At 42.1% G+C, this 13,080-nt stretch overlaps 1 protein-coding gene across 8 annotated transcripts in view; it reads right to left on the bottom strand.

The window, feature by feature from the left end:
* SPIN1 (spindlin 1) overlaps nt 1–13,080 on the bottom strand; it is a 109,955-nt gene that overhangs the window by 46,102 nt on the left and 50,773 nt on the right. For 3 of the 8 annotated variants that reach the window (XM_080670357.1, XM_080670355.1, XM_080670356.1), the window contains one exon: nt 10,497–10,549. The exons of the other annotated variants lie outside the window; for them this stretch is intronic. In XM_080670357.1, the coding sequence (XP_080526483.1) occupies nt 10,497–10,549 (53 nt within the window). The remainder of the gene's footprint in view (nt 1–10,496; nt 10,550–13,080) is intronic. 8 annotated transcript variants of the gene reach the window in all.

Here is a 13,080-nt window from a genome sequence, read left to right on the forward strand (position 1 = left end):
TGCAGCACCCACCGAACATCTGCGAACCCCAGAGCACCGGTCCCCAATTGGCGCAAACACGCGGATTCCGAAGAGCTCTACACTCCACCATGGAAAGGTCAGATTTCGCCTGTGATAAAGTGAGGTCTCTGGTCCTGGAAGGACAGAGAAACGCGCACACTGTGGGAGCTGGAGGACTGGGGGAAATCAGCGCCTAGAAAAATCTGTGGCTGTTGGGGTTGGCGTGATCTGTGAATGCGGAAGGGGATCCTCAAAGCTGCTAACAGAAGGGATCTCTAAAAACCAACCCATTTTGATCTGACGCAAAAGGATAGCCTAAAAATTTTAAAAGTGTGCTGGCTGCTTGGACACGGGGGGGGGGGGGTGGGGGGGGGGGAGAGGAAGGACTGCACAGACTTATGCGCATCCCCGGAGTTCGCACACTTGCGCTTTCTCCTCTTTAAATCCTTGCTTCTGATTGCTGAGCCCAGTGCATGGGATCACCCAGTTGGGGACACCCTAGGAGACTGCAGGGGCAAGTTGTTTTTCTGGAACCTTGGGATCGGAGTGGGGGGTGACCGTCGGAGAACGAGCTCTGGGGCAGCCCACTCCCACAAACCGGTATTGAGTGCCACAGGAAAAGCAGGATCTAAGCACAGGCTAGAGAGAACCTATAGACCTGGAGGTCAATCCATAAACACTGCCACGCAGGGGTTGAATCACAAATTGGCTCTGGTGTAATCACAAATAAAGGAATACAAAAAGTAAGACAAACCGCCTGTGTAAAAATCAGGACTGGCTTACAACACTGAGGAGCAGTGGAACGCAGGGAACTGCAATACTGTCCTGACTGGGAAACAGGCGTGCCAAACAGAAGAGTAGAGGAAGTGAATGACCTTCACTACTGCACATTTTATTTTTATTTTTTATATATATTTTTTCATCTTTTACTTAAGAAACTATTGTTTTTCTTTTTTCCTCACTCGATTTTACCTTTTTAATTATTACATTTTTATTTTTAATCAGTATTATTACTACTACTATTTTACCTTTTTTTTTAAAAAGTGTCATTTTATTTTCTATTTGACTTTGAGATTAGTGTTCTACATTTTCATCTTTCCTTTAGCATCGTTCTACTCTACCTCAACTCTACCTTTACACCATCACTCTCTAACTAACGTTTCCCCTTTTGTTGTCCTGTTTCTCTTACCCTTCTCCTGCTTTAGATTTTCCCCATTCTTTCTTTTTACCCCGTTAAAATTTCACCCTGTCTAATTTCCAATCCCCTGCTCTGAGTTCATACACACCTCTCTCTTATCTGTCTTCACTATCCAAAATATTGTTTTTCTCTGTCCTTTTGTTGTTGTTTGCTTGAATGTTGATTATATCGATTTTTTATGCTTGTTTGTGAGATTGTTTTGCTTATTCTTTTTTTGTTTGTTTGTTTGCTTTGTTTTTGCTTCTGTTTTCCCTCGCCTCATTTGATATTACTTGTTGTTTGTAGTTTGTATTCATCTACAGATACTTGTTGCTGGCATTTGCTGGGATTAGTGGCTGTTCTATTGCAGTTTTCTCCCCATATATATAGTTTGTTCCCCTTTTCTTTCTTATTGTCTTCCTTTTCTCTCTTGCTTTTTTTTCCCTTTTCCCAATTTCATTTTGGCACTCCTTTCTTTTTTTCCTTTATTATTTTTTTTCTCTTCTTTCTCTCCTATCCCCTAATTTGCATTTCTCTGGTAATCACCTTTATTTGGGGTTATTAATATCGTGAATACATTTCTGTTCAGTGCCTTGTGTGTTGTACCTGGTTGTGTTGTATTTTGTGCCTTCAAAACAACACAGGAGAGAGAGAACTACATAACCAGACATCCGGAGAAGAGAGACCATGGGGAGACAAAGAAATAGCCTACATATGAATGAAAAGCAGGCATCGCCAGAAAAGGAAGTAAACGAAATGGAGGCAAGCCACCTGTCAGAGAAAGAATTCAGAGAAATGGTCACTAGGTGGATGAAAAGAATGGAAGACAAATTCGACAATATGAATGAGAACCAAGAGGAAATGAAGAACCAAGAAGAAATGAAAAATGACATTGCTGCTGTAAAGAACTCAATAGAAAGCATCAAGAGTAGACTAGAAGAAGCAGAGGACCGCATCAGTGAGCTAGAAGACAAGGTAGGAAAAAGTACCCAAGGAGAGCAGCTGCTAGAAAAAAAAATTAAAAAGCAGAAGGAGAGCCTAAGGGAACTTTGAGACAACACGAAACAAAACAACATCCGCATAATAGGGGTTCCAGAAGGAGAGGAAACTGAGCAAGGAATAGAAAACCTGTTTGAAGAAATAATGACAGAAAACTTCCCTAATATAGGGAAGAAAAAACCCACACCAATCCAAGAAGCTCACAGAGTCCCAAGCAAAATGAACTCCAAAAGACCGACGCCAAGGCACATTATAATTAAACTGGAAAACACCAATGACAAAGTAAGAATCTTAAAAGCGGCCAGAGAGACAGAAAGTTACCTACAAAGGAACCCCCATCAGACTAGCAAGTCATTTCTCAACAGAAACATCAAGCCAGAAGGGAATGGAATGAAATATACAAAGTCATGCAAAGGAAGGGTCTGAATCCAACAATACTGTACCCAGCAAGGCTATCAATCAAAATTGAAGGTGAAATCAGGAGCTTCACAGACAAAAAAGGACTAAGGGAATTTATTACCACCAAACCAGCAATGCAAGAAATGCTAAAGGGTCTGCTGTAAAAAAAAGAAATAGGAAGCGAAGAAGGAACACAGGGGTAAAGAATAAAAATGGCAACAAACAAGTACCTATCAATAATACCTTTAAATGTAAATGGATTAAATGACCCAATCAAAAGACATAGGGTAGGTGAGTGGATAAGAAAACAGGACCCAGCCCTGACCGGTTTGGCTCAGTGGATAGAGCGTCGGCCTGCAGACTAAAAGGTCCCAGGTTCGATTCCAGTCAAAGGCATGTACCTTGGTTGCAGGCACATCCCCAGTAGGGGGTGTGCAGGAGGCAGCTGATCGATGTTTCTCTCTCATCGATGTTTCTGACTCTCTATCCCTCTCCCTTCCTCTCTGTAAAATATCAATAAAATATATTTTAAAAAAAAGAAGAAGAGGGACTGTAAGAGTGTCTACCAACACTGTAACTATAGTCAATAATGAAGTATTGTACACTTAAGATTTATAAATATGAATATGTTTAAAAAAAAGAAAAGAAAACAGGATCCATATATCTGCAGTCTACACAAAACCACCTCAGAAAAAAAGACGCACACAGACTGAGGGCGAAGGGATGGAAAAAGGTTTTTCAGGCGAATGGAAATGAAAAAAGAGCTGGGGTAGCAATACTTCTATCTGACAAATTAGATCTCAAACTGAAGGACATAACAAGAGATAAGGAAGGCCACTTCATAATACTAAAGGGAGCAATCCAACAAGAAGAAATAACTCTGGTAAACATATACGCACCCAATACAGGAGCACCCAAATACATAAAAAAAACTCCTGGAGGGTATCAAAGGAGAGATTGACAGCAATACAATCATAGTAGGAGACTTTAATAGCCCACTATCACCATGGGACAAATCCTCTAAATAAAAAATCAGCAAAGAAACATCAATCCTAAATGACTCACTAGACCAGATGGAATTCACAACTTCAGAACACTTCACCCCAAAGCACTTCACCCCAGAATATACATTCTTCTCAAGGGCACATGGGTCATTTTCAAAGATAGACCATATGTTGGGACATAGGCAAAGTCTCTTCAAATTCAAGAAGACAGAAATCATATCAAGCATCTTCTCAGATCACAGTGGCATAAAAATGGAAATCAACTACAATAAAAACAATACAAAAAAATCAAACACATGGAGACTAAACAGCATGCTATTAAACAATGACTGGTTTACCAGAGAGATCAAGGAAGAAAAAAAAACATCACGGCAACAAGTGACAATGAAAACACAACAATCCAAAATCTATGGGACACAGCCAAAGCAGTCTTGAGAGGGAAGTTCATAGCTCTACAAGCCTACTGCAAAAAACAAGAAACAATGGTAATAAATTACCTAACCCAACAACTCAAAGATTAGAAAAAGAGCAACAAGAAAAGCCCAGTGTAAGCAGAAGGAAGGAAATACTAAAGATCAGAGCGAAGATAAACGACATTGAGACCAAAAAAAACAATACAAAAGATCAACAAAACCAATAGCTGGTTCTTTGAAAGGATAAACAAGATTGATGAACCTCTAGCCAGGCTCACCAAGAAGCAAAGAGAGAGGACCCAAATAAACAAAATCAGAAATGAAAGAGGTGAAATAACAACAGACCCCACTGAAATACAAAGGATTGTTAAAAAATACTACGAACAACTCTATTCCAACAAACTGGACAACCTGGAGGAAATGGACATATTCCTAGAAAAATATAACTTTCCAAAACTCAATCAGGAAGAATCTAAACATCTCAATATGCCAGTAACTATAGAAGAAATTGAAGCAGTCATCAAAAAGCTTCGAGCAAACAAAAGCCCGGGACCAGACGGCTTCACAGGGGAGTTTTACCAAACATTCAAGGAAGAACTAAAACCTATCCTCCTCAGAGTATTCCAAAAAATTTAAGAGGAAGGAACACTTCCAAGCTCATTATATGAATGCAGCATCACCCTAATACCAAAACTAGATAAAGACAACACAATGAAAGATAATTACAGGCCAATATCCCTCATGAACATAGATGCCAAAATCCTCAACAAAATTCTAGCAAATCGGATCCAGCACTACATCAGAAAGATCATACACCATGACCACGTAGGATTTATCCCAGGAATGCAAGGATGGTACAATATCCGCAAATCAATAAACATGGTACATCACATAAACAAATTGAGAGATAAAAATCGCAGAGTCATATCAATTGATGCAGAAAAAGCATTTGACAAAATCCAACACCCTTTCTTGATAAAAACTCTCAGCAAGGTGGGAATAGAAGGATCATACCTCAACATAATAAAAGCTATATATGATAAACCCACAGCTAACATCATACTCAATGGGCAAAAACTAAAACCATTTCCCCTAAGAACAGGAAAAAGACAGGGATGCCCACTCTCACCACTCCTGTTCGACACAGTACTGGAAGTATTAGCCATTGCAATTAGACAAGAAGAAGAAATAAAAGGCATCCAAATTGGAAAAGAAGTAAAGCTATCCTTATTTGCAGATGACATGATACTGTACATGGAAAACCAGAAAGACTCCCTCAAAAAACTGATAGAGCCCTAACCAGTTTGGCTCAGTGGATAGAGCGTCGGCCTGCAGACTGAAAGGTCCCAGGTTCGATTCTGGTCAAGGGCATGTACCTTGGTTGCAGGCACATCCCCAGTAGGAGGTGTGCAGGAGGCAGCTGATAGATGTTTCTCATCCATGTTTCTAACTCTCTATCCCTCACCCTTGCTCTCTGTAAACAATCAATAAAAATATATTTAAAAATAAATAAATAAATAAATAAACTAATAGACTTAATAAATGAACTCGGCAATGTAGCTGGATACAAAATTAACGCCAAGAAATCTATGGCATTTCTATACACCAATAGTGAACTTACAGAAAGAGAGACTAAAAAAGCAATCCCATTTACCATTGCACCAAAAAAATTAAGATACGTGGGAATAAACTTAACCAAGGAGGTAAAAGACCTATACGCGGAAAACTACATGACACTGAAAAAAGAGATAGAGGAAGACGTAAACAGATGGAAGAACATATCATGTTCATGGATTGGGAGAATCAACATCATTAAATAAAATGTCTATACTACCCAAAGCAATCTATAGATTCAATGCACTCCCCATTAAAATACCAACGGCATATTTCACAGACCTAGAAACAACTCTCCAAAAATTCATCTGGAATAAAAAAAAGACCCTGAATAGCCACAGCAATCCTGAGAAAGAAGAACAAAGTAGGTGGGATCTCAATACCAGATTTCAAGCTGTATGACAAAGCCACTGTTCTCAAAACTGCCTGGTACTGGCACAAGAACAGACATATAGATCAGTGGAATAGAATAGAGAACCTAGAAATCAACCCAAATCACTATGCTCAATTAATATTTGACAAAGGAGGCATGAACGAACATATAATGGAGTCAAGACAGTCTCTTCAATAAATGGTGTTGGGAAAATTGGACAGATACATGCAAAAAAATGAAACTAGACCACCAACTTACACCATACGCAAAAATAAACTCAAAATGGATCAAGGACTTAAACATACGACGAGATACCATAAAAATACTAGAGGAATCCACAGGCAGAAAAATCTCTGATATATGCCGAAGCAATTTCTTCACTGATACTGCTCCTAGGGCAATGGAAACTAAAGAGAAAATAAACAAATGGGACTACATCAAAATAAAAAGCGTTTGCACAGCAAAGGAGACCATCAATAAAACAACAAGAAAGCCCATTGCATGGGAGAACATATTTGCCAATGATATCAACAATAAGGGTTTAATCTCCAACATTTACAGGGAACTCATGCAGCTTAACAAAAATAAGATAAACAATCCAATCAAAAAATTGGCAACTGATCTAAATAGACACTTTTCGAAAGAAGACAGAAGGAAGGCCAAGAGGCATATGAAAACATGCTCAAAGTCACTAATCATCAGAGAGATGCAAATCAAAACGACAATGCGGTACCATCCAACACCTGTCAGAATGGCTATCATCAACAAATCAATACATGACAAGTGCTGGCGAGGATGCAGAGAAAAAGGAACCCTCGTGCACTGCTGGTGGGAATGTAGACTGGTGCAGCCACTGTGGAGAACAGTATGGAATTTCCTCAAAAAACTAAAAATGAAACTCCCATTTGACCCAGTGATCCCACTTCTAGGAATATATCCCAAGAAACTAGAAACATGGATCAGAAAGGATATATGCACCCCTATGTTCACAGCAGCACAATTTACCATAGCTAAGATTTGGAAACAGCCTAAGTGCCCATCAGCAGATGAGTGGATTAAAAAACTGTGGTACATCTACACAATGGAATACTATGCTGCGGTAAAAAAGAAGGAACTCTTACCATTTGCAACAACATGGATGGAGATGGAGAGCATTATGCTAAGTGAAATAAGCCAGGCAGAGAAAGATAAATATCACATGATCTCACTCATTTGTGGAATATAATGAATAACATAAACTGATGAACAAAAATAGATTCAGAGACAGGGAAACATCCATCAGAACGTCAAACGTCAGGGCAGGTAGGGGAGGGTGGGGGTAAGGAGGAGAGATCAACCGAAGGACTTATATGTATGCATATAAGCCTAATCAATGGACACAGACAACAGGGTGGTGTGGGCATGAATGGCAGGTGGGGGATAATGGGGTAATAAGGACACATATGTAATACCTTAATAAAGAAATTTAAAAAAAAAAGGAAAAAAAATAAACAAGTTTTTGCAGATCAAAGGAAACCATTAACAAAACAAAAAGACAACCCACTAAATGGGAAAGGAAATTATTCATAAGTGATACATCCAATATGGAGTTAATCCCCAAATACACACCTGAACACCAAAAAACAAACAAACAAAAAAGAGGACCTGAATAGACTTTTTTCCCCAAGAAGACATATAGATGGCCAATAGACATATGAAAAGATGCTCAAAATCACCAATCAACAGGGAAATGCAAATCAAAACTACAATGGGATACCACCTCACACCTATCAGGATAAATATCATCAATAAATCAACAACCAAGTGCTCATGGACTATTGTAAAAGTGAGATTACAAATTGGTACAGCCACCATCTATATATATAAAACCCAAATATGCAAATAGATCGAACGGCAGAACAACTGAACAACCGGTCGCTACGACGTGCGCTGACCACCATGGGGCGCACGTGGAACATGGAGGGTGTCGGCCACAGTGGGATGGTGGAGCAGGTGGTGAGTGGGGTTGACAGACCAAGGCGGGGCACTGGTCGCTGTCATGGGGCAAGCCCCTGGTGGTTACTGAAAATTCTTTGCTCCCGAGCGCCATGGTCCTGTCCGGTGCTTGCACCTGGTGCCCACACCAGCCCCGCACCGACCCACTGCCGGCCCCGATTGCCTCTCAGGGCTTCTCTACGTCACTCTGCTCCTGAGGGGTGATTGGGGCCAGCAGCCACCTCTTGCACCCACTGCTGGTGATGGCCTTGCTCGCATCCACAGCCGGGGCCAGCCCTGTTTGCCCCTGAGGGCTTCTCCACCTCCCCCTGCTCCTGGAAGGGTGATCGGGGCAGTAGCCTCCACTCGCACCCGCTGCTGGCGCCAGCCCCATCAGCGCGTGGGAGCGGCGGTGGCAGGAGTGGGGCTGCTAGCAGAGAGGGACCGGGGACCACGGTGGGAGGGGCTGGGCGGGGCGCGGAGGATGGTCCGAGACCCGTCCCTGTGCCCATGCAGCCTCGCAGCCCACAGTTCCTTTCAAGGTGCACGAATTCGTGCACTGGGCCCCTAGTGGAAAATAATAGAGAAGTTCCTTAAAAAATTAAAAATAGAATTACTATATGACCCAGCAATCCCACTTTTGGATATTTATCCAAAGAAATCCATGACACTAATTCAAAAAGACATATGCACTCCTATGTTAACTGCAGCATTATTTACAATAGCCAAGATATGGAATAAATGAAGATAAAATAAACTTTAATTTTTCTTATTTAAAACTAAATGGGTAACATTTTGTTCAAAATATTAGCAAATGGATCAGAGAAGGAATTAGAATATTTTGTATTAAAAGGTATTGTTACTACCATTGAAGTATTGCAATGTTAAAGTAGATTTGGAATAGCTGTAAACGTATATTGCAAATTCTAGGGTTAAAAACGTTTTTTAAAAGCATATAAAGTTGACCCTTGAACAATGCTGGGGTTGGGATACTCAACACTCCACAGAGCCAAAAATCCACATATTAACTCCTGACTCCCGCAAAACTATTAGTAGTAAACTAATAGCCTACTGTTGACCAGAGGCCTTTTCAATAACATAAACAGTCAACACTCTGTATATTATATATGTTTTATATTCTGTATTTTTATAATACTGTAGAGAAAATGGTATTAAGTCATAAGAGAAAATACATTTACAGTATTTAGTGAAAAAAATCCACGTATAAGTGGACCTGTACAGTTCAAATCCACATTGTTCAAGGACCAATGGTAATCGACATGCAAAAAAAAAAAAAAAAGGGAATTATGTAAAAGCAGAGGCCCGGTGCACAGATTTGTGCACCGGTGGGGTCCCTCGGCCTGGCCTGTGGGGTTTGGGCTGAAACCAGCTCTCCAACATCCCCTGAGGGGTCCCGGATTGCAAGAGGGCATTCTCGGGTGATGCACCCTGGAATCGGGCTCCCTCCTCTCTGTTTTCAGGTGCGTCACTCAAGAACTGCAGCTGCCAAGTCACCGCAGCTCAGCAGCTCCTGCGTTGAACATCTGCTCCCTGGTGGTCAGTGCACGTCATAGCTACTGGTTGGATGGTCAGGCTTAGGCTTTTATATATATATATAGATGCTCAATTAAAATCATAAAAGGCAGAAAACAATTAGAAGACAAAAATGGGAAGAAGCAATGGCAAATAGGATACAGTAGCAAATATGACAAATACTAATCCAAAAATCAACTTAAATACCAGTGGCCTAAACACACCAATTAAAACAGATTGTCATACTCCAAAAAACAAAACCACACTGTATGCTGTCTATAAGAAATACACTTTAGCCCTAGCTGGTTAGGCTCAGTGGATAAAGCGTCAGCCTGTGGACTAGAGGGTCCCAGGTTTGATTCCAGTCAAGGGCACATGCCCAGGTTGTGGGCTCGATCCCCAGTGTGCGGGGGGCGGCGGGGGGGGGGGGGATGTAGGAGGCAGCCAATCAATGATTCTCTCTCATCATTGATATTTCTATCTCTCTCTTCCTCTATGAAATCAACAAAACAAAGAAATGGAAAAGATATGCCATGCTAACAGTGATCAAAAGAAAGCAGGCATAGCTATATTAATTTCAGAAAGAAATTTCAGAGCAAGGAAATGTCACTGGGGATAAAGGCATTTCACTATGACAAAGATGTCAATTCTCCAATATTACATAACAATCCTTGATGTGTACATACCTAAGAACAGAGCATCAAACTATAGGAGGCAAAACTGACAGAACTACAAGGAGCAATAGGTGAATCCATTATCATAGTCAGAAGACTTCAATACCTCTTTATCACACATACATGGACAGATCCAACTAGGACATAGTTCAACTGAATAGCTGATATCTACCACCTACTTTATCCAACATCACCTTCTCAAGTTCCCAAGGAGTATTCACCAAGATAGACCACATTCTGGACCATAAAACACAGTCAGAGATAAAGGCACTTTTTGGTTTGTTTTGTTAAAAACAAAAAACCCAGGGCACAGGATTTTTGTTTGCAGGCACTAACCTGAGGCTTCTGTGGAGAGAGGGCAGTGGGGACTGGAGTTGCCTGAAGAGAGGCTGGGGTGGGAGACATGGAAAAGAGAAGGCCAGGAGACCTGGAATTAGTGCCCTCCCCCCCGCCCCACCCCTACCACCAAACCCCAGCAGCTATTTTTCCTAAGGGACTCAGGCCCCTCCCAGTAGCAACAGCTGGGGAGAAGGCAAATACCCAACCCACAGGGAAACACTGGCCCCACCCTCAGGTACAGTCACGTAGGCTGGGTACCCCTCAACGGCTGGGGTGGGGAGAGCCTTCACATCACCTGTGACATTATCATGGGCTGCCTGACGGCCCTGCCCATGGTGCCCTCCCAATCACGCATCCCCAGAGTTTTGTATGTGCCTGTGAGCAATCTACTTGTTGACTGCAGACGTGCCACTGGGAGTACACAGTATTGAGGACCAAGCCTCGACTCAGCCACTAGGGTTCCCAGAGGCTCCCCAAACCTGGTGATAGCAGTATTTGTACATGCTAGGACTGTTACAAGGATTAAATGAGCTACTGCATGTAACACCCTCAGCCTGTGTCTACCACGTGGCAGTCTGAAATTTGGGGCTTCCTGATATAACAATAGCTTTCTTGTGCCTGTGTTTGTATGCAGTGACAATGCCACTCATTCGTGTTAGTGGAACAGAAGCTCTGAGCTCTCATCATTGATGTTTCTATCTCTCCCTCTCCCTTCCTCTCTGAAATAAAAAAAATATATATATTTTAAAAAAAGAATACACTTGAAGGAATCAAAAGCAGGAAAACAATCCAATAAAAAACTGGACAAAGGACCTGAATAGACACTTCTCTAAAAAGGACACACAGATGGCCAACAGGCATATGAAAAAATGCTCAACATCATTAATCATCAGAGAAAATTAAAATAAAATTAAAATTACAATGGGGTATCATCTCATTCCTGCCAGGATGGCTATCATCAATAAATCAAGAAACAGCAAGTGCTGGTGAGGATGTGGAGAAAAGGGAACCCTAATACTCTGCTGGTATATGAGTGACCGGATTGCGAGAGGGTGCAGGCCATACTGTAGAAAACAGTATGGAGTTTCCTCAAAAGCTTAAAAATGGAATCTATCTTAAGAATACCAAAACACCAATCAGAAAGAATATATGCATCCCTATGTTCACAGCAGCATTATTTACTATAGATGAGATATAAATACAGCCTGAGTGCCCATCAGTAGATAAAAAAGCAGTGGTACATTTACACAATGGAATATTATTTGGCTGTAAAAATGAAGGATCTCTTACACTTAGCATTAACCCAAGTGAGTTGAAAACATCCAAAACTTGGAAGTAACCAAGATATCCCTTCAGTCGGGAGTAAATAAATAAACTGTACTATGTCCAAACAATAGAATACATTCCATATTAAAAAATAGATAAATGAGATATCAAGCCATGAAAAGACAGATAAACCTTAAGTGCATATTACCAAGAAAGAACCAATCTGATAAGACTACTTACTGTATGAGTCTAAGTATATGATACTCTGGAAAAGGCAAAACTATATTCTATCTATATATATAAAAGCCTAAGCGACCGGCTGATCATCCCACTGTCTGGTAGCTATGACACACACTGACCACCAGGGGTCAGACATTCAACACAGGAGTGGAAACCACAAGCATGGAAACATGGAACAGACTGATGAATCTCAGAGGGAAGGGGGGAGGGAGGAGCGCAGGAAGAGATTAACCAAAGATCTTATATGCATACTAGAGGCCTGGTGTACGGATTTGTGCACCAGTGGGGTCCCTCGGCCTGGCCTGCAGCTCTCCGACATCCCCGGAGGGATCCCGGATTGCAAGAGGGTGCAGGCCAGGCTGAGGGACCGCAGGAGGGCTCCAGAGTGAGTCCAGTGTGTCTCGCCCAGTCCCAATCATCTGGACCCCAGCAGCAAGGTAACCTACCGGTCAGAGCGTCTGCCCCCTGGCGGTGAGCGCACATCATAGCTAATGGTCGAATGGTCGAATGGTCACTTAGGCTTTTATATATATATAGACTAGAGGCCTGGTGCACAAATCCCTCGGCCTAGCCTGTGCCCTCTCGCAATCCGGGACTCCTCGGGGTATGTCAGAGAGCCGGTTTCAGCCTGATCTCCGCAGGCCAGGCTGAGGAACCCTAGTGAAGACAATAAAAAGCCAATGGGCTGGAGGGATTAAGAAGTACAAATTGGCAGTTACAAAATAGTCATGGGCATATTAAAGTATAGTACAGGGAATCTATACTAATAAAAGGGTAATATGCTAATTAGACCAGATGTCTTCCGGACAAAGCCACAGTGGCGGGGGCCAAGGCAGTGGCGGTTAGGAGCGATCAGGCCGGCAGGGGAGGGCAGTTGGTGGTGAATGGGCCGGCAGGGGAGCAGTTTGAGGCATCAGGCTGGCAGGCAGAGGCGGTTAGGGGCGATCAGGCAGGCAAGTGGTTAGGAGCCAGCAGTCCCGGATTGCGAGAGGGATGTCTGACTGCAGCATCGGGCCTAAACCAGCAGTTGGACATCCCCTGACGGGTCCCAGATTGGAGAGGGTGTAGGCCAGGC

The sequence above is a fragment of the Plecotus auritus genome (genome assembly GCF_963455305.1).
Source record: "Plecotus auritus genome assembly, chromosome: 5".
NCBI classification, from domain to species: domain Eukaryota; kingdom Metazoa; phylum Chordata; class Mammalia; order Chiroptera; family Vespertilionidae; genus Plecotus; species Plecotus auritus.